Source organism: Bubalus kerabau, chromosome 11 (genome assembly GCF_029407905.1).
Source record: "Bubalus kerabau isolate K-KA32 ecotype Philippines breed swamp buffalo chromosome 11, PCC_UOA_SB_1v2, whole genome shotgun sequence".
Taxonomy (NCBI): Eukaryota; Metazoa; Chordata; class Mammalia; order Artiodactyla; family Bovidae; genus Bubalus; species Bubalus kerabau.
In genome coordinates this window covers 31,492,774-31,512,544 of record NC_073634.1, presented here as the reverse complement: position 1 = coordinate 31,512,544, position 19,771 = coordinate 31,492,774, and the positions used below count along the sequence as shown (strand labels likewise).

The 19,771-nt window shown below is 48.8% G+C and overlaps 1 protein-coding gene across 1 annotated transcript in view; it reads right to left on the bottom strand.

Annotated features, from left to right (window-relative positions):
• EPAS1 (endothelial PAS domain protein 1) overlaps positions 1-16,159 on the bottom strand; it is a 91,962-nt gene extending 75,803 nt beyond the window's left edge. The window contains exon 1 of the mRNA XM_055539996.1: positions 15,514-16,159. Within this exon, the coding sequence (XP_055395971.1) occupies positions 15,514-15,539 (26 nt within the window). The 5' untranslated portion in view covers positions 15,540-16,159. The remainder of the gene's footprint in view (positions 1-15,513) is intronic.
• Between the last annotated feature and the right edge of the window lie 3,612 nt (positions 16,160-19,771).

The window sequence follows — 19,771 nt, the reverse complement described above, 5'->3', positions numbered from 1 at the left end:
ATCTCCACTCCCCTACTCTCCCTTGCCTCTGTCAGAAGCAGACAGTGGTATTTTAACACATAAAACCAGCCACACAGGGGACACCACCCACCCAGTTACTGCCCCTGGCCCGACAATTGCTAATTGTGGTGAGGACCGACAGTGGCATTCTCCTGAGACTCTCTTGTGTATTTCCAGTCGCCACCAACACACAATGGCCCCTACTTCTCTGGTGTAAACATTGCCAAATAAGACAAACATAACATCACCATGACAGAAAAATAAGGTGCCCGGAGAGACAGCACCAGCCAGGGGAGAGAAGGTTCTGCTCACACGGGTTCTTCTGCATTCTGGCTTTGCAATCACCTTTTCGTGCCTCTGTTGTTTCACCTGTATGATGAGAATGACAACTACTTCATCACGAGCTTTGGGGGAAAAAACTGAGTACTGAACAAATGTAAGAAATGATGCCAGGCTGAGGACAAAGACCCAGCAACCCTGAAGTAATATTTCACTTAACAAATATTTAAGGAGCTCCTTATAGGTGTCCAGCACTGCCCCCAAACACTAAAGATATGCTGGCAAAAAAGACAGAATGGCCCTGCCCTCAAGGACCTTGCAAACTAGTAGGGAGCAACAGAGAGCAGGCAGACAAGTGAAGGACGGCACGCGGGGAGCGCTGTCTTTCAGAGAGAGAGAGAAGAGGGCTGGAGGTCAGCTGAGGGGGTCAGGGGAGGCTTCCCTGAGGACGTGACATTTAAGCTGAGCCCTGAGGCCCTGACAGCTGTCCACCTCAAAACGGGGCTGAAGGAAGGGCCAGCTCAGGCACGAGAGGTGTCAGGGATGCAGCAGGTGACAGATCTGAGGCTGAAGTGAATGCCCTGCCAAGTTTCCTGGTCACTATGTGGCACAGCCAGACTCTTCACATCCAAAGCCTCTTCCCACTACCAGTAAGACCAGGATCATAGGCATCCCAAGGCATCAACGTGTCCCTACTTCTGTATCTCTCCTAGCAAGCTGCCTGGCCTTTTAAACACCTTGGCTGCAGCACTTGGTCCCTTCCGTGCTGTGCTGTGCTTAGTTCCTTCGTCATCTCCCACTCTTTGTGACCCATGGACTGTAGCCCACCAGGCTCCTCTGTCCATAGGGATTCTCCAGGCAAGAATGCTGGAGTGGGTTGCCATTCCCTTCTCCAGGGGATCTTCCCAACCCAGGGATCGAACCCAGGTCTCCTGCACTGCAAGTGGATTCTTTACTGTCTGAGCCACCGTGGGCCTACAATTAGGTATTACTTGTAAGACACAGAGCAACAAGTGGGGCCCAAGCAGAGGTGGTGCAGACATAGTCCTGTAGGTCTAGAGATATGGGGGTGCTGAATCAAAGGGCAAATTCCCACTGCATCAGGATGGCAGCAGCCTTAGACCCTGGACCCTCATCTTCACAGGTGAGGGGAGAACAGGCCAGGCAGGGAAAGAGGCATACCCAGGGTCAGACCATTTTTCAGGAGTCCTGGAAGGTTCCTTAGTCTCTTGATGCTATCAGATTTTCTCACATCTCAGGATATGGGAGAAATACAACTCAAATGTGGAAATCACTCTTGGCAAGAGCCCATAATCTTGGGGACAGCTGGGGGTGAGGGCAGTTAAAAGCCCTTGATAGGCTTGAGAGCAAGTGTGATATCTCCATTTAGAGTCGGCTAAGACTCCCTCTCAGTTGCAGTCAAATCACTCCAACAGGCAGTGATGTGCCAAGTGATTATAATGCTGTGCTTGTTAATAATAATACCTTAATGGTCTGTACTTTATACTTTTCAAAGGTCTTTCTATTGAGATAATCATTGCAAAAATGACTTTCAAAGCATAAAAAATATGCTTTTTAATTTGTCTTTTTAAAAGTATTTTTTATTGAGGGAAAATTGCTTTGCAATGTTGTGTTAGCTTCTGCTGTACAACAACACAAATCTGCCATAATTATACCCACATCATCTCCCTCTTGTGCCTCCCTCTCCACCCCCATCCTACTCTCTGGGTCAGCACAGAGCACCAGGCTGTGTTATATAGCAATTTCTCACCAGCTATCTATTTTTACACATGCTTTTTAAAACACTTTTACAATGCATGGTTTTAGGGAATTCCCTGGAGGTCCAGCAGTTAAGACTGCACTTCCACTGCAGGGAGAATGGGTTCGATCCTTGCTTGGGGAATTAAGATCCTGCAAGCTGTGGAGCACAGACAAAAAATACATTTTTTTTTAAATTAAAAAATAAAAGGCATGGTTTTATTGAAATCCTAGCTCATTTCAAACTTATAATAATAGTACTCTTAGAAAGCAGGTAGTGTGTGTAACCCCCATTTAGGTATGGGAAACATACAAGAGGTTAAATTACCTTCCTAGGTCACACAAGTCAGAAAAGATCTAGAACAGTCTCTCAGTCCTAGAGGTTTCTGAGAGCTCCTCTGAACCTCCTGTGGAGGCCGGCTTTGTCAGGGACACAGAAGAAGTCAAAGGCGGCCCTGGGGGCATTTACAATCTGTTTGGCAAGACAAAGGGTAAGAAATATGGAACGCTTGTGGTCATCCCCTAACACTAATTTTGGAGGCAAAGGAATTCAAGTGGGTGAAGTTTGTCCCTTTCCAAAATAAACACATCCTCTGCCTGGACCCAGAAGATCTAACTCCAGGAGAATTAAGTGACGTCATTCCCCTCGTGACATCTGGATCCATACAGGTGACCCAGAATCTCAAGGCTTGTGTTTATCTGAGCATGGAAAATGGTTCAAATGTGCACAAGTGGATGGTCTGGGAAAGAAAGAATCAACTTTCGTGGTCATCTCAGACTCCTTGCTGCCGGTGGGCTCTGGTCACCAGGATTTTCCAAGGCCCCACGCTGGCCAGCAGCTGCCATGACCACACCAGTACCACGTGTGCCCATGACCCGTCACCAAAATGACCCAAGTGGGACAACAGCTTGCTTGGAGTTCAACAGTGGCAAAAACTGTCATTTTTAAAGGTAATTTTAGTTTGGAAAGGAAAAGAAAAAAAGAAAACCCCAGAGAGGAATTGGCACGGTGACAGTGTCATTGCAGATTAGCCAGCTCAGATCTCCCTCCTTTCCCCTCCGGAGGCCTGTCTGGAGCTGTGGGAGGCAGATGCTAGACTCAAATTCTAGCTCTAGCTAGATTAGGGTAAACGCCACCTCCTGGGCTGTGGGGTGTCTTTGGATGTTCCTTGAGGCTGCTTCCCAGGGACTGCCCAAGCCCCCAGACAGCCCCTTTGTCTGGGCTGCCTGCCCTGGGGTCCGTGGTTCTCCGCCACCTGCGGGCCTGGAGGACAAAGGCTCTGTCCACCTGGCTCCAAAGGGGGCCCTTCCTGGGCTCCTCAGACCCACAGTGGAGGGGGAGGGAAGAACCCCAGCTACCCCACCAGGTGACTCCAAAAGATGTTCTTTGACTACACCTGTCCAAGAACACCAGAGTTCAGGCTTTAGGGAATGGTGTAGCCACATAAGAGGAAAGGAGTAGGCCAAGGAATAGCTCAGCTGCCTCTTTGTGCAAGGGACACAATTCCCAGTGATTGGTACAGACTGCCAAAAAGCGTGGATACCTCTCTCCCTACAAACAGTGGAGCACTGAATAGCCTTTCACAGTGACCAGACTCAGAAACCTAGAATCTATGATGACAAAGGGCAAGAAGGGAGAGGATGAAAGCCCCCATCAAATTATTAGGGGGAAGCAGGCTTCACCATCAAAATGAGAACATGAGATGAGCCTCACACACTCATCCACAGAGCCTGATGGAAGCTATTTAGAACACAGCAAGTTGTCCCTTTCTGGTCTCCCACCCTGGACCCCAGGAGGCATTTGTTACCCTCAGGCATGGTACAGTCCAAAAAGAAATATATTCTAGAGCAAGCTGGGCACATTTGCAGATGACTGATTTCCTGAGATGCAGAGGGCATTTTCAGTCTCTGAGGTCATTCTTACAAAGGATAACCATGGTACCCTCCACCCACCCTTTGGTGCTTATGCTAGAGTCAACTGGAAGATAATAGGTGTGCCCTGGGCATCTCCCTTAGGTTCAAATAACCCAAGAGAAGCAGGCACTGCTCTTGTGGCCCCAAGGCAGCCCTAAGGTTCCATCACGTCATGACTAAGATACCACGGTGTCCTCAACTTCTCAGCACCAGCCTGGGCCTGACCCCTTTCTCCCATACGTTTATACAGCTCCAGATTCAGTTCTGGAAGGAGCCAATTCACCAGTACTGGTCTGTACACCCTAATTATTCCTACCTCCTCATTTAACTCCAGCTGTTCACCCCACTGGAATGCCCAAAACCCATCTGCTTATCTAAATTCTACCTGATCTTCATGACCTAGCTCTTAATGCTCCTCCCTTAAACCTCTAACTATTCACAGTACACAAGATCTACTTACCCTTATTCACAGTCAATCACTATCAATCTTCCAGGTTGCTCAGTGTTTTGTCTGAGCTCTTTTTGACTTCATAACAAGACAGCAACATCGTAAAGATGGGGTGAGGACAACCTTTAACATCAACCATCTTGCATGATTTTAAACAAATCAGTTTAGGAATTCTCTGACTCACCAAGTAGACTCCAAGCCCCTTGAGTACAAGGTCCATCTAAAGCCTCTCTGAAAGCTCACTGCACGGCACAGCACCTGAATTCAGTAGGTAACTTAGAATGTTTGTACACAGCGATGATGACAGTAGCCCCAGACTTCACTACACGCATGGTGGGGGAGTCCAGGAGGATGGGTAGGTTGATCTGAACAAAGGTTTCTGCCTAAATTGCTAACCCTCTGCACTAAGCCCAAAGTTCATGACATGAGATCAAGTTACTGAGTCTACAAGCAATTACTGGGCACCAAGGGTGGGCCTCTGTTTTGAGTGCTGAGAACAGAAAAAGTTAACAGGGCTTCTGTTCCTGAAGGGCTTACTCCCTAAGTGGTGATCAGAGACAGACACACACACAGAAAAGCAAGCTGTAACAGTATCATCCCAGCAGCACGATACAGACTAAAGGCCATGTAAATGCAGGGGAGCCAGTGTGCTGCACCATTTAGACTAAGGGCCATGGGAATGCAGGGGGAACCACCGTGCTGCAAATCAGGAAGGCTCCGTAGGGAGGATGATTTCTAACAGAGAGTGGGTACTCCCCTACACACCCTTTCCCACCTGACCATTTTAAACTTTCACCTGAAGTACTTTGCTGTTTGGCTTGCACTTGCCTTGGTGTATTGGGCATTCTTAAAGTGAAGCCCTGACTTCACAATACTTGCCTAATGCTTGCATTTGATGTAAAATCATGAGTCAACCACATCTGTCTATGGTCTTCTGTTTTTGTTTTTTTTCCTTTCTCTTTTTTCTCTTGTCAAGGAAAATTTAAAAAGGGCTCAAATCTACATGAACAAGAAAAGCATAGTCCAAGAGGCAGGCTTTCCAAGTGACCCAAGAGACATCGATAAAGCAACTGTATGTTTTTTTAAATTAAGCATGATTTTAGGGACTCAAAATGTGCAAGATGTTTACAAGGCACATAAGAAAATTAGACATCCTTGCCCTCCAGCAACATGCAATGTTGCTGGAAAGGCAAGACCACATGAAATGTCATTAGATAACAAGGAAATATAATCAGGCAGGCTCTCTGGCGAAAGCAACCAAGAGCTAGAAAGGAGTGGAGGGGGAGACCTGGGGGACTCGGCCTCACGCTAGGAAAGAGGAAGATACTCGAGTAGAGACAGAAATGGGGAGAACATCTGAAATGGAGAGACTGGGCTGAAGGAGTAGAGGTGGGAGGGAGACCCATGACATGGGGTGAGGAAGTCCTTAGGGTACAAGGAGGAGACTGGCATATTTGGGGCTCAGGAGGCTCACTGGGTGATGGTGAATGGGGTGCCTGGCTGAAGTGGGGTCCCTTTTTGTCAGTGAGATGAACTCCCAATGCTGTGTGGACTGCCCTTGGGAAGAAAACTGGACCAAGGATCCATTTCCGCATTCAGGCTTTGAGTGTGTCGGCTAATCCTTGGAAATCTTTAAGAGAAACATGCAAATCCACAAAAGGAACTCCCCTGCCCCACTAAAGACTCTGTGCTCCAAGGACATGACAACCCTGCCTAAAATAGGGCAGTAGCAGCACCATGCAAACCTGTTCTGAGAGGCTAGGAAAGCTATTGTATCTGAGCAGCCAGGCTCCCTCCCAGCCAGTCACATAGCAGGTAAATGCATGGGGGCAAGGGCTAATTTCCAGAGACTACCAGAAAGTTCGAGAAAGTGGGGCAGCCACACAGTGGACCAATATTTCCCCCTGACATCCTGACCACCTCAAAGGGCCTGGCCAAATGGGAGGGACATGTCAGCTGCGCCAGGACATGCACAGCACAGGCAAGGAAGCCAGAATACTGTGAAGGGACTGGCTCCCGGGCCCCACCCACCACTAATTCCCCTAAATCCTTGGTACAAAAGAAAAGACAGACTCCTGCAGCATGGCGATACGGTTACTTTTATAGAAGTTTCCTTGTCACCCGCGAAATGTGACCTTCATACTTCTCTTATCTTAATATCTGGATAAACACGTGTTGTGCAAGCACACAAATAAAGGTTCTAAAGGTGAAATGCGGTGTGTCCGGTAACACCATGCAGCTCTTGAACCCAGGCACCAGAAAGCCCTTTCAGCTCCAGAGAGGACTTCTCTCTCTCTACCCTGGGCACCAAAATTAGCTTCATCAACATCAGCCAGTGCTGGAGTGAAGGCTGCCATTCTAAAATAGCATCTGAGAACTCTTGGAAACACAGGAGAGAAACACAAGGGTATGTAGTTTACAGACACCGAAGAGAGCAATTTCACTGGAGTGCTTCTTAAACCAAGTACAGAGGAAGGAGGCATTATTGTGGTTTATTCTGAAATCTTGATGGAGTGAATGATATTCTTCTAGCTTCCTGAATTCCCCACATGGCATACTTGACATACTGTGATATACTTAATTAAGCTTGATTATCTTCATTCAGAAAAACAGTGCAGAGGTCATATGTTCTTTAAAAAATAGTTATCAAGCGACTTGTGCTTTGCTTGCACAGTCCTATTCTTTCTAGAACATTCTGCAGAAACATCACGTGTTCCACTCCCCATACATTTGACCGTCGGCATTGATTTTTCAAATTTTGTTTTCAAGTTCTGAAGAACGGGCCCTTGAACAGACCCTCCCAAGCACAATTTTCTGTTGTTTCCACATGGAATTCATAAACAGAGTGCGTGCACTTAAAGTTAAAGACATTCTTTCCTGCAACTGGGTATGACGTACTTTCCAGGATCTTTCTCAATACTCCAAAGTGCTTCAGCAACAGGAAGTCATAAAGGTAGAAAGGAGGCCTGTAAATATTTGCTGTAATTACTCATTAGTAATGAGAGTGGTTAGCCCTGAAGTTTGAGTCGCCCCCTTTGTGCTCGTGCTTAACTACCTTGTAACAGGAGCCCAAGGGGACACCCGGGTCCAGCGCCAGCTTTCACTGCAGATGGTATGGCTTTCTTCTTTTCACAGCTCAATTTGTCAAACACAAAATTAGGATAATGTGTTGCCCTTCCTTCTCTCTGCCCTCTACACAGAGGCAGTCAGAACAAATCTTATTCAAAGTGGTAACAATATGAAATCTTTCTTTTTTTATCAAGAGTAAAACACACATCTTAAATTGATGAACGCAGGGAAAACTACTAGGCCATTCAGATATGATCTAAATCAAATCCATTATGAGTATAGAGTGGCAGTGACAAATCAACTTAAGGAATTATATCTGGTAGACAGAGTGCCTGAAGAACTATGGATGCAGGTTTGTAACTTTGTACAGGAGGTGGTGACCAAAACCATCCCCAAGAAAAAGCAATGCAACAATCCAAAGTGGTTGTCTGCGGATGCCTTACAAACAGCTGAGAAAAGAGGTGAAAACACACGTTTGTTAATATAAATACAGCATTGAGAGAGAAACAGAGAACTGTCCGACTAGATACCCAGCATAGTGATTTCAATGATTATTACATAACCCCCCCCCCCCACCAAAACCAAACATACACTTTGATGTATTTTTAAAGTATATATAAAATGCTTTGGAATAGATTGAGGCCATGTGTCCCCTTATTCATAGGGAACCACTGACTCCGCACAGTGATAGGTCATAAGCAAGGAGACTCAGACTGAAAATGAGACCAGAAGAGTCAACTAAAGCTGTTACAGAATTGATGAACTTCTAAAAGACTCTCATATTGGCTGCATCCCCAGCAATTGAGAGCAGCCACCACCACAAGCAGGGTTAGTTAACCTCCAACATTACTACTGTGACCGCAGAAAATGGACTCATTTCCTCACTCATGTATTTTAGTGCCTAGTCTCATCCGATAAAATCATTAATCTGTTACGATTCCTAGCACTAACCTCTCAGGTTTGATTTTTTTTTTTATTGGATGGTACCATGGAGATGGGATGCAGAAAGTCACTGGAGGAATACAAGGAGAGATTTCTAACAATCCACTTCCTTGGTTTTGTAGAATTGGGAAAGTAAACCAGACAGGGGCATGGCAAAATCAATATATACATTTTTAATAGAGTTGTTTTCCTTACTGACGTACCATCTTTTCTGAAATAGCTTTCCACATGAGAAAAGGAACTGCTTTCCAGAGTCATTATCTCCAATAGAAGTTACTTGTAACTTTAAAACCGAAGAATTTTTCCAAGTGGCGGGGAGGGACACGGAATATGCCTCCTAGGAACATGCAAAGGTTCTGATGGTCATGACAGATAAGTTTTACTGATGTACAAGTGATCTCTGGAAACAGTCTAAGGTGGTCAAGCTAACCGGTAGTCTTAAAAATTTAGGGGAAATTAAAAAAGACCACTTAGAAGTAGGTAACATTCTAGTCCATTCCACACCTGTCTTGAGTCCAGAGGGCTCATAGGGCCCTGTCACTCTTCTTGAGACTGGACTATTGGTGACAGATTGCACCCAATCTCTACCTGAAAGAGCTTCCCTGTTGGCTCAGATGGTAAAGAACTTGCCTGCAATGCGGGAGACCTGAGTTTGATCCCTGGGTGGGGAAAATCCCCTAGAGAAGGGCATGGCACTTGGCACTGCATTCCAGTCTTCTTGTCTGGAGAATTCCATGGACAGAGGAGCCTAGTGGGCTACAGTCCATGGAGTCACAAGAGTTGGACATGACTGAGTGGCTAACATTTCATTTCATTTCTACCTGAAAATCATAGATGCTGCGAATGGCACGCCATGCATGGCCACCATACACACAATGATGTGCAACCGCCAACATGGCTTGCCTCTCTCCTTAGTGAGATATGTTCATGCAATTGTGTTTTAGAGCCCTGGGAAAACTCAAGAAGCCCTTCGAAGTTCACAGAGTGGAGGCCAATGGTGTGATGACTGTGAAAGCTTAGGACTCGTCAGAGAAAGGGCCCTATAAAGATGTATCGTACTAGTATTGCAATGATCATAGCTATTCTTTATTCTCCCCTCCATTCTCTCCTTCCTGTGATTACAATTTCAAAAGATCAGTAGAGCCAGAAGCTGTTTTGTGCATCTTGATTTGGAGATGGCTCTTCAAAAGTTATGGAGGAAGAGCTTCTAACAGGTTCTTCTGCACAATCGAGTCCGAAGGTTACAGTAATTACTGAATTACTGCCATCTGTTAAGAGTGGGACGTGGAGGGCTTCCCTGGTGGTCTAGTGGTTAAGAATCTGCCTGCCAATGCAGGGGACACGGTTCAAACTCTGGTCCAGGAAGATCCCACATGCCCTGGAGCAGCCTGGGCCTGTGTGCCACAACTATTGAGCCTGTGTTCTAGAACCCAGAAGCCAAAACTACTGAGCCTGCCTGCTGCAACTAGTGAAACCCGCTTTCCCTGGAGCCTGTGCTCCACAACAAGAGAAGCAATGAGAAGCCTGTGTGCTGCAAGTAGAGAGTAGCTCCCGGTCCTTGCAACTGGAGAAAAGCCCACACAGCATCGAGGAAGACCAATGAAAAATAAAGAGCTTCCAGGGCTTCCAAGCCTGCCCTTCAGATCTTCAATCCTTGTCTGCATGTCAGGGTCAAAACAAGTGATGAGTCACGAAAGAGAAAAGTAATTATAATAATTATAAATACAACAGCAAAAGCAGTTATCATTTATAGAGTACTTGCCACAGGTCCGGAATGGTATTTATAGACATCTTAGGTAAGGTAAGGTGGTATGGATCACTGGTTAAGAGTAAAGGCTCCGAAGGCATTTTGCCCCATTTGAATCTGAGCCTTGGCCATAGGCCATACTACCTACTTGACCTTTGGCATCTCGCCTTTCTATGCTTCAGCTTTCCCATCAGGGAAATGGGGATAATAACAGGGCTTATCTTATAGGTGGTTATGAGGATTAAAAGAGCTCGTGCACGGAAAGTTCTGAGGATGGTGCCTACACAAACAAGACTGAGGGTTTTTTGGTTTGTTTTGTCCTACTGCAGATATAATTAATATTAAGGACACAAAGATTCCTAGTATGTAAAAAGACCTCCAGTAACTGTTTGAGGATGGTGGAAAATGTGAAGATAAAATTTCATGGCCATTTTAAGAAGCAGTAATAAAATGAGCCACATTAGAACTAAGCCTGTGCAGGGCACAGCTCCCCACCCCTCCCCCCATTACCGAGGGCAGGCGTGTGGGTGGACAGACAGGTGGGTACAGGTAAGGTTAAGCCACACTACAGAATTTTAACTAGATGCACATGCCAACCTCCTCCCCCATCTCCAAGATAGGGAGAAACACTGGTGGTGAAATGTGGATGTCTCTGAGACCTGAACAGTAAGATCCTGAAAGGTAGGGCAGTCACCAAATCAGACATTCAAGAGCAAGGGCTCACCTTCTCCAGATCACAGAACTTATGAAAGGCTATCAGCACTGAACTGACTTCCCTTGTGGGGAACAATACTTATATCCCTAACACTAGCAGCCATCCAGGGACTCACAGACCACCCTCTGAAGCCCACTCACAAAGCCCAGATTAAGAAGCTCCCTGTCCCTTCCTGGTCTTCCTCGAGTCTAGGCTGTCTCCACGATTACCCTTAATGGGACTGGAATCTCCATCCCACCACTCCCAGACCCCTACTGGGTGCCTCCCTTCATGCCCCTCACCAAAGCAAGCAAGAAAAGAATAGCAAACATTCAACTCTGGGGGCCCTTCTGTCTATGGTGTCGGAGAATACCCCAGAGATGTTCTTGAACCCTCTACTTCTCATCACTCCTGACACTGACTATCCCTGACACTGACTGACTTTCGCTCAGAGCCAGTCTTTATGCTGCTATCAGGGCCTCTCCTGTGTGATTCCAGGGAAAACTAGGAACCCATTCTCCCACTCCCAAACACACAATACTTTTCAATAATTATGCTTATATGTGATTAAGAACTTCTTTAGCTTCAAAAGATTTTATCTCAATAGAAAAGTGACAAGTAAGCTGCAAGCTACCTATATTTTTAGGTAAGCTTCCTTATATGTCCTTCCCTCCCCCCAAACAAACTAAACAACTTGAAGACCAAGACCACATCCCTTATTCCTTAATGTCTCCTCAACATTTTATCCAGAGAGGGAGTAGGTGTTCCATACACATTCGCTTTCATATTGGTTTGAAAAGCAGAGCTAATTTCATCAGGACACTAGATATTAGTACTGGGAGAGTGAGGATAAAGAGTACTGGGAATCCTGGGAGCAAACACTGTTAACTTCACAATATTGGCAAAAGCCCTACCTGCTATGAACTACAAATGAAGGTCAGTACCAAAAGCAAAAGGGAAGATTCATTAGGCTAAAACAAAAAGTCATGTTGGTACGGGCCAGAACTGAGGGGGGAAAAAACAGTACTACTGGAGAGATTTCCTGAGAGGTGGAAAAGCCTAAATCTTGAGATAACTAATGACAGCAAATATTTTCAAATGTATTGGGCTAAAATCCTGGAGTACTAAGAATTATCTAATTGGTTCTGTTCTATTTGTAAACATTTTACAGAATAGATTCCTAAAACATTGAGGATTACCCTACACACAGAGAGAGAGAGAGAGAGAGAGAGAGAGAGATAGAGAGAGAGAAAGAGAGAGAGAGACTGACTGATTTACGTTTGAAGTGAATTAAACAGTTTGTCTTATGGTTTTCACTCCTAGTGAAACTGCCAGCGTATTCAGTACAGCCTCTTGGATGTCTCCACTGACAGGTAGTTCTCTGCTTCACAAAGCAATCTTCTCCACTGGGCAACAGTCCTTGCATAAAACTGTAAGATTCCCATCAGCAATACTGAAAAAACCTATAGTCACAGCATTCTTTAGAACTTCACAAAAGCTGTGAGTTAAATTTTATTCACCTGAACCTGTACTGTGTTACATCAATTTATTACATCCAGTAATGCAATTGGAAAGAGAGATCAAATGTTAAAGGGATGTTTATAGAAAACATATTTACATTGAGAAAAACTGCCCAGCAATATTTTTGCCTTTAGATTTGAATAAGAGGTGGACTTTAATTTTACTTTAGCAGAGGAACAACTACACCCAGGGGCAGGAGAGGAGATTTCTGATCCTCTTTCCATGGAGGCCCCACACTAAGCAATAGAAGCCTTCTGGGAAGGAGCTTTGAGCTGTCTAGCTTTGGGAAAGGACTTTGATCCCTGAGCATCCAAGGATCTGATTTACATTTATCCAAACCACTCTCCAATCCCCATGTATGTAAGAACTTCCAGACTGTTTTCTCTTTCAGGGAAGGGACTCAAAAATTGTCTGATTATGAAGTGAGTAGCCCAGACATTTTCTAGCTCTTCACAGTCCAGGAATCCTGATTAAAGAGACTTTCACTTCACTCCTGACAGGTGAGTGCAAAGAGGGAGTGCAGCACCCTTAGCAAGTATCTGGCCATCTCTGATGTCAGCAGGAATGCCCACTACCACTAAAAGAGCACACTTTGAAACCCTCTGTCAAGGCCAGCCAAACGTTTAGAAAGTAAACTCTTTTATTATTAAACATTAACATCTCCATCGACGCATGAATGTTCTGGAACAAAACAATCCTGCCCATTTCTTGAACGCCTGTTGTTAGAAGGAACACTGCGAATGTTCCATGCATCTTGCATTTGGGGGAAGAAGAGACTCTGCTGAACCAGAAGAATCACATCTTAAGAATCTATACACAGAATCCTAACCTGAAAGCCTCATACGGAACTTGTGAAGCACTTTGTCAAAGCTAAGGATCACCACTTACATGACACACCAACTTCCAATGCACTGGTTCACATATTTTAATTATACCTTGGTCCTTCAAGGAGCCTGCCCCCAGCAAACAGAGCCAGACTAGAAAAGGAAATATGTCTCAAAACACTTAGCCCAACATCAATTGGACAGCCTCTCACAGGACTCCGGATGGTGAGGGACACAAATGTTTGCCCTGCCGGTCTGCGACATAAAAACCAAGGCCAGTCGCCAGGCAGACAGGCAGGGCCATCGGCTCTGGCCTCCTGGACATCTCATAGGCAATCCCCACAGTGGTTCTTAAATCTGCTGCTCTCGCGAATAATTCAGAGCCTGATTACCCAACTTTTTTCCAACTCCGATTCTAGCTCCCTCTATCTCTAACAAAAGAGGCACTACAGTCAGGTATGTCGAAATAATTTCTCCTCTGCTCCCAAGTTTCTTGAAACGATTAACATATGTAACAGCACAGAACCCGTGCACAGCAGCGCGGGAGAAACTGACGCTTCACACATCTGTCAAGACTACCTTCAGGCCCCACCTCCGCGATTGCAACATTTGCCGATAGGCATCACAGTTGTAAAATGTACAGTAAGTTTCCCTCACCGGCTCCGGAGCCCAGCGTGCGCGCAGAGGAGCTGACTATAACTTTGTTTTTTGATTGTTCAATCATTGTTATTGGCAGGCTATACTGGGCTTGCAAAATGCGTTGGAATCTTAAAAGTCCCTTCCCTGCTTCGCTGCCCTTCAAAGACAGAAGACTCCAGGGGTGCTTCGAGGCCTCCCGGGGCGCGCGCCCGCTGCGGTCTCCGGGGGGGGCCCAGAGCGACCGAGGCAAGACTCCGTTAGCCATCTCAGGCCTGGGGGTGCCGCAGTGACGCGGGAGGGGCAGCTGCGGCCGTAAACTCGGAGTTAGGCTCAATCCCCTCCTCTTCTCCGCTCCACTCCCGGCAATCCGGGAGCGAAGGGCCCGGGCGCTCTGCCAGAAAGGGCGCGATTTGCTCCTGTTTATCAAACCCTTATCGGTGCCCCGAGGTGGGAACCGCCGCTTTCGACCAGCCGATACACGGTTTCTGGCTCCGGTCCCGAAGTCGGAACACGAGTAAATCGACCCAAGCACTGAGGTCTTCGGGCTCCCCGGTTCGAGGCCGGTCACGCCCGCCCATCGCGGCTGGGTTCCTCATCTCCGTACCACCGTACAACCCCCCAGCAGCTGATCTCCGGAGGCTCAGATCCTTCAGCCGGCCCAGCACTCGTTCGATTACAGTTCCCCGCACCCCAGCCCCACCAGCCACCGTCGAATACTGGGCGGAGAGCTCCAGCCCGCTGGGGCGGCACGAGTGGAGGCTGAGAGGAAAGGGGAGCCAGGCTGCAAGCCGCGCGCGATGGCAGGAGGCAAGGTGGTTCCCACGTCTGCGCGCCACGCCGTGCGCTCTCACCCTCGCCGGGAGAGGGCAGGAGGGCAGTGAGAGTTGGCCTCCGTTGCCTCTCACCCAGTGCCGAGAGGCTGGCGAGGGCAGGCGGGCATGTCGTGGCTGCCCTTCTCTGTCCTCTTGGGAGAGAGACACCGGGACCTGCCGGGAGTGCCCGGTGTCGCCATCCCCTCCCCACCCGCGAAGACAGCTGCTTCCGCGAGGCAGCCGGGCCCACTACCCACTCTCCCGCCGAGGCAAGCTGCGGGATCAGGAAAGGGACTTCTTCCAGCTTCCGTGGGGTCTGGAGCCCTGGAGTGGGTCCCTTCGCTGCGCCCTGGCAGCTCTGCCGGGGCCGGTCCCAGCGCTGCATTCTGCCTCCGGCCCCTTGCCAGTTCCGGGAGGCAGCGCGGGCAGAGTTCATTTAGAAGGACCCCACGGGTCCCGAAAAAAGAGTGGATGCTGCCCCTTCAAGTGGGCCGTGAGAAAGTCGAAAGTTGACTTGACCGAGTCAACCAAGAAACGTTTCAACACGCTGGCCGCGTGAGTTTGGTGCGGGGTTTGGAGGGGGATGGATTTTGGAAGGTACCTCGAGAGCACCTCCGACCTCTAGGGCTATTTCCTGGCTTCGTTGTCCGCGCAGATTCCCGACTCCTTCGGGCCACAGAACTCTCGACCGCGAAGCCGGAGCGGCGCGTCCCCAGACTGGACACCTGCGCTCCCCTGCCAAACCTTCCAAATCGATCCCTGGGTCCTCAAAGTCCCCTCGGCGCTCTTCTCCCAGCGGCGGTCCCGCGGAGCCCCGCCACCCCCACCCCGGACCAACTCCCCTGCCGGCTCGGACGCCCGCTTACCTTTTCTTCTCCTTGTCAGCTGTCATTGTCGCTGGGGCCCTTTGAGGCTCCGAGCACCTGAGCTCCAGGGCCAGCGCGGGCTGCAGCCGCTACTTTCGCTGTGGCCCTAGCCCACTCCTCGAGGCCCACGCCGATGTGAAAGGTGCCAGGTGCTCGCAGGTCCCGAGCGTCCGCACGGTCAGGTGGAAGTTGCGGGCGGCAGGCTTGGTGCGGGGGAAGGGGGTGGAGAACGGTGACGGGGAGGAACCTGTACCGGGAGGCGGGGTCGGGAAAGGAGTGGAAGGACGCTGTCAAACGCAAAAAAAAAAAAAAAAAAAAAAAAGTTGGGGGCGGTGGGCAGCGAGCAGGGGGCTGAAGTTTCTTTTTCCTTCGAAAAGGAGTCAGGAGTCGCTTTTCTGGGTTTTCAAAATACAAGAAGTGGCTTGAAAACGACCGGAGTTGGCAGAGTCCGGGGCCGGGCAGACGCGGAGGCTGAGATGACCATACAGTCTCAGGACACTGCCGAGGATTGTACGGCCGCCTCAGGAAAGCTGGGGCGGGAGGCGGCAGGCGCCGGTGCTGTGCGTCGGGCCGCTCCCGAATGTCGGGCTCGCGGGGCGGTCAGCCCACTTTAAAAACTCCGGCGGCCGGCGGGGGTGGGGAGGGCGCGAGGGGCGCGGACACAGCGGGCTGGGGCCGGGGGGCGGGCACGCGCAGGCAGGCAGGCCCCGCCCCCGTCCGCCCCGCCCCGCCCGCGCCGCGCGCCGGGGCAGCCCACGGCGTCCCGGCCAATCGGGAGGCGCGGCCGTAGCCTGTGCCCTGACCCCGGACCGCCCCGCTGCCCCCGCGCTCGGCTCGGCCGCGGCCCGCCCGCCCCGCCTCCGCCCTCTGCGGTTAGCGAAGTTGTTTATGAGGTCGGCGGGGTGGCGGGAGGTAGGTGGGACTCCGCACCGAGGAGGCGCACCTTGGTGCGGCTAAGCGGCAGCGAGGACTGGGTTTCCGGGGGGTGCTTGCAGGAGCGGCTGTGCTCCCGTAAGCCCGGGTCCTCCCACCTCTGCCCTGTCCTTGGGACCCGGGCTCAACCGCGAGCGCCCAGGGTCCCGCGCTTCATAGAGCCACTCGGCGATGCCGCGCTCCCGCGTCCCTCGCCCCGCTGCCTGTGCTATCGGGCCCGGGTCGGGGGTAATTCCGAGGTCCCCAAACGCTGCGCTCTGTCTGGGCGATGTGTTTTTCCGGCAGAACGCAGCTAGCTTAGCAGCCCCGAAAGAGAGAGGCAGGGAGACCAATCATTTGTGCCTGTCGGATCTGGGGAAGCAGTGCAGTGAAGCTGAGTTACTGCTGCCTCTGCTCTTCTCTTCCTTCACCTGGCACGTCTGTTGCCTGCGGGGTTGCGCCGAGCTGGAGGGGATGCCTGATCGAAGGTCCTTGGGGCGGGCTGGCTTGCCTCGCCCAGCTCCCAACACCTGGCCACCACAGCGCGGGTCCGGGCCAGTTCAGAACTGGAGAAGCAGTCTGGCTTTACGGCGTGATCTCGGGATAAGAGTTGACAGCGTGTCCTCAAATCGCATAATTTCAGGGCTGCCCAAGGTATCTCCGCGGTCCAGTTGAAGCCCTGGTAACGAAAAGACTGCAGGTGTAGGGAGATCAGAGGTCCAGGGGCCGTCAGAGCCCAAGGTTTTCCTGCTGCTCTTTCGGCGCTGCCAGGGACCCGCACCCGCTGGGGATCCTCTGCTCTGTGCTGCCGCCGACTGCTCTCCCAAGAATCCCACCCTATTCCCTACCTACATGGCAGCGATCCAGCAGGGATATTTCTGGAAGGGACCGGGAGGATTTTAATCTTTGAAGCTCATTTGAGAGGGGCGCACGGGCTTCACAGGTGTGAGCTGAAGAGAAGAGAAAGCAAGGGTGGCGGAATTGGTCCACCCTGGGACCCTAAGCCTTGCTGTTCCTTTTTCCCCCTTAGCTTCCCCACATTTTATACAAAAATAATCTGCTGTAAGGCACCTTCAGTATTGTTAGGCTAAGTGAGATAAGCCAGTCACAAAAAGGCAAATGCTGTGTGATTCCACTCTTCAAGTTCCTAAACTAGTCAGATTCATAGAAGAAACAAACCAGAAGGGGGTGGTGTGAGGGATTCATGTTTAATATGTTTAGAGTTTTAGTTTTGCAGGATGAAAAAGTTCTAGACGATGAACAATGTGAACATATTAACAATACTGAATTGTATGCTTAAAATGGTCAAGGGGGTGTTTATGTTTTTTAAAACATAATACAAAAGGAAATATCAAGAAATAAGATACATAAGAAGAGTTTGGTATAAGTTTGTGTCACCACCAAAATCCAAAATAAACGTGTTTCCCCCCTGGCAACCTGTAAGAGGGGTGGGAGTACTTTTCAGGAGCTTTTGGAAGGGACTGGAAAGCGGAATAGGAATAGGTGTAAAAACCAGCAGAGAAATGGGGAAACAGGCGTATTTTCTCATTTTCCTAGGGTTGCTGAGTACTGTGCACACAGACTTTGAAATCAAATATCAGGCCCGAAGTTAGGAAATTCAAACAAAAAATTGCAAATCCCTCTAGGGAACCTTTTCTGGTGGTGGTGGGTTTTCAGTTCAGTTCAGTTCAGTTGCTCAGTTGTGTCCGACTCTTTGCAACTCGCCAGGCCTCCCTGTCCATCACCAACTCCTGGAGTTTACCCAAACCCATGTCCATTGAGTCGGTGATGCCATCCAACCATCTCATCCTCTGTCATCCCCTTTTCCTCCTGCCTTCAATCTTTCCCAACATCAGGGTCTTTTCAAATAAGTCAGCTCTTCGCATGAGGTGGCCAAACTATTGGAGTTTCAGCTTAAGCATCAGTCCGTCCAATGAACACCCAGGACTGATCTCCTTTAGGATGGACTGGTTGGATCTCCTTGCAGTGCAAGGGATTCTCAAGAGTCTTCTCCAACACCACAGTTCAAAAGCATCAATTCTTCAGTGGGTTTTCAGAACTAGTTAATTTCATATGGGGCTTCTCCAGCCAAAGGATTGGTGAGACACAGTTCTCCATTAATTAGCAGTAAGCTTATTCACCTCACTTGGGACTGGAGTGGGAAAAGAAACAGGTACTTGGATGACTTTCAGGTGCCCAAAGCCTTGCATTCCCAGAGCAAGGAGAAATCTCTAAGTCCTCAGCTGTGCTTGCCAGTAGCAAAGTGACACCTCCAACCCAAAGAGAACATTTCAACAAGGTTGAGCTTATGAAATTAACTTATGTTAAAAAAAAGAAAGAGGGTTCAGGATGGGGAACACATGTATACCTGTGGCAGATTCATTTTGATATTTGGCAAAACTAATACAATTTTGTAAAGTTTAAAAATAAAATAAAATTTAAAAAAAATAAAAAAAAATAAGAAGAAGAAAGGTAAAGCATCAGACAAGAACACATCAACCATATTAACAGTTCCTTCTCATGGCCAGCCTGCCCATCTTTCTAATCAGGATTTTTGCCCTCTAAGTGAAAGGTCCCAAGCTAAGATAAACAATTATGAAGATTTTGTGGAAATCCCAGTGAGTAACATTGAAGAACATAGGATTTTGGAGTATGAGATTTGCCAAAGCCTATATAATTCCCGGAAGGGTTGCAGCCAGTCTTGCTTAAAGCAGAGCTGAGGGACCCAATGACCTCTTAAGATTTCTTCCAGGGTTCAGTTCAACAACCTTTGCAGGAAGGAGCTGAGAATGTAAACCAGATGCAGGCTTGTGGCTAGAGTGTAGAACTAAAGGAGAAAAGCTTCATAAGATGATGGCAGGGAGAGAGAGAGAGAGCGCCCCAGATTCAGCGTCTTTGCTGCTGCTGCTGCTAAGTCGCATCAGTCATGTCTGACTCTGTGCGACCCTATAGACGGCAGCCCACCAGGCTCCCCCATCCCTGGGATTCTCCAGGCAAGAACACTGGAGTGGGTTGCCATTTCTTTCTCCAATGCATGAAAGTGAAAAGTGAAAGTGAAGTCGCTCAGTTGTGTCTGACTCCTAGCGACCCCATGGACTGCAGCACACCAGGCTCCTCCATCCATGGGATTTTCCAGGCAAGAGTACTGGAGTGGGGTGCATTGCCTTCTCCCTCAGTGTCTCTAGAGGCCTTGAAGTTTTGGCCACAGAGGGCAGCAGAGGGCACTACTAGGCAAAGCTCCCATGCTGCTTAAAATGGGAGCAAACTGCCCAGCTCCTAACAAATCTTGCCACCTTCTCCTTACTCCAGACTGAACTGCTTGGTGACAAAGGCTGCAGCAGCAGGG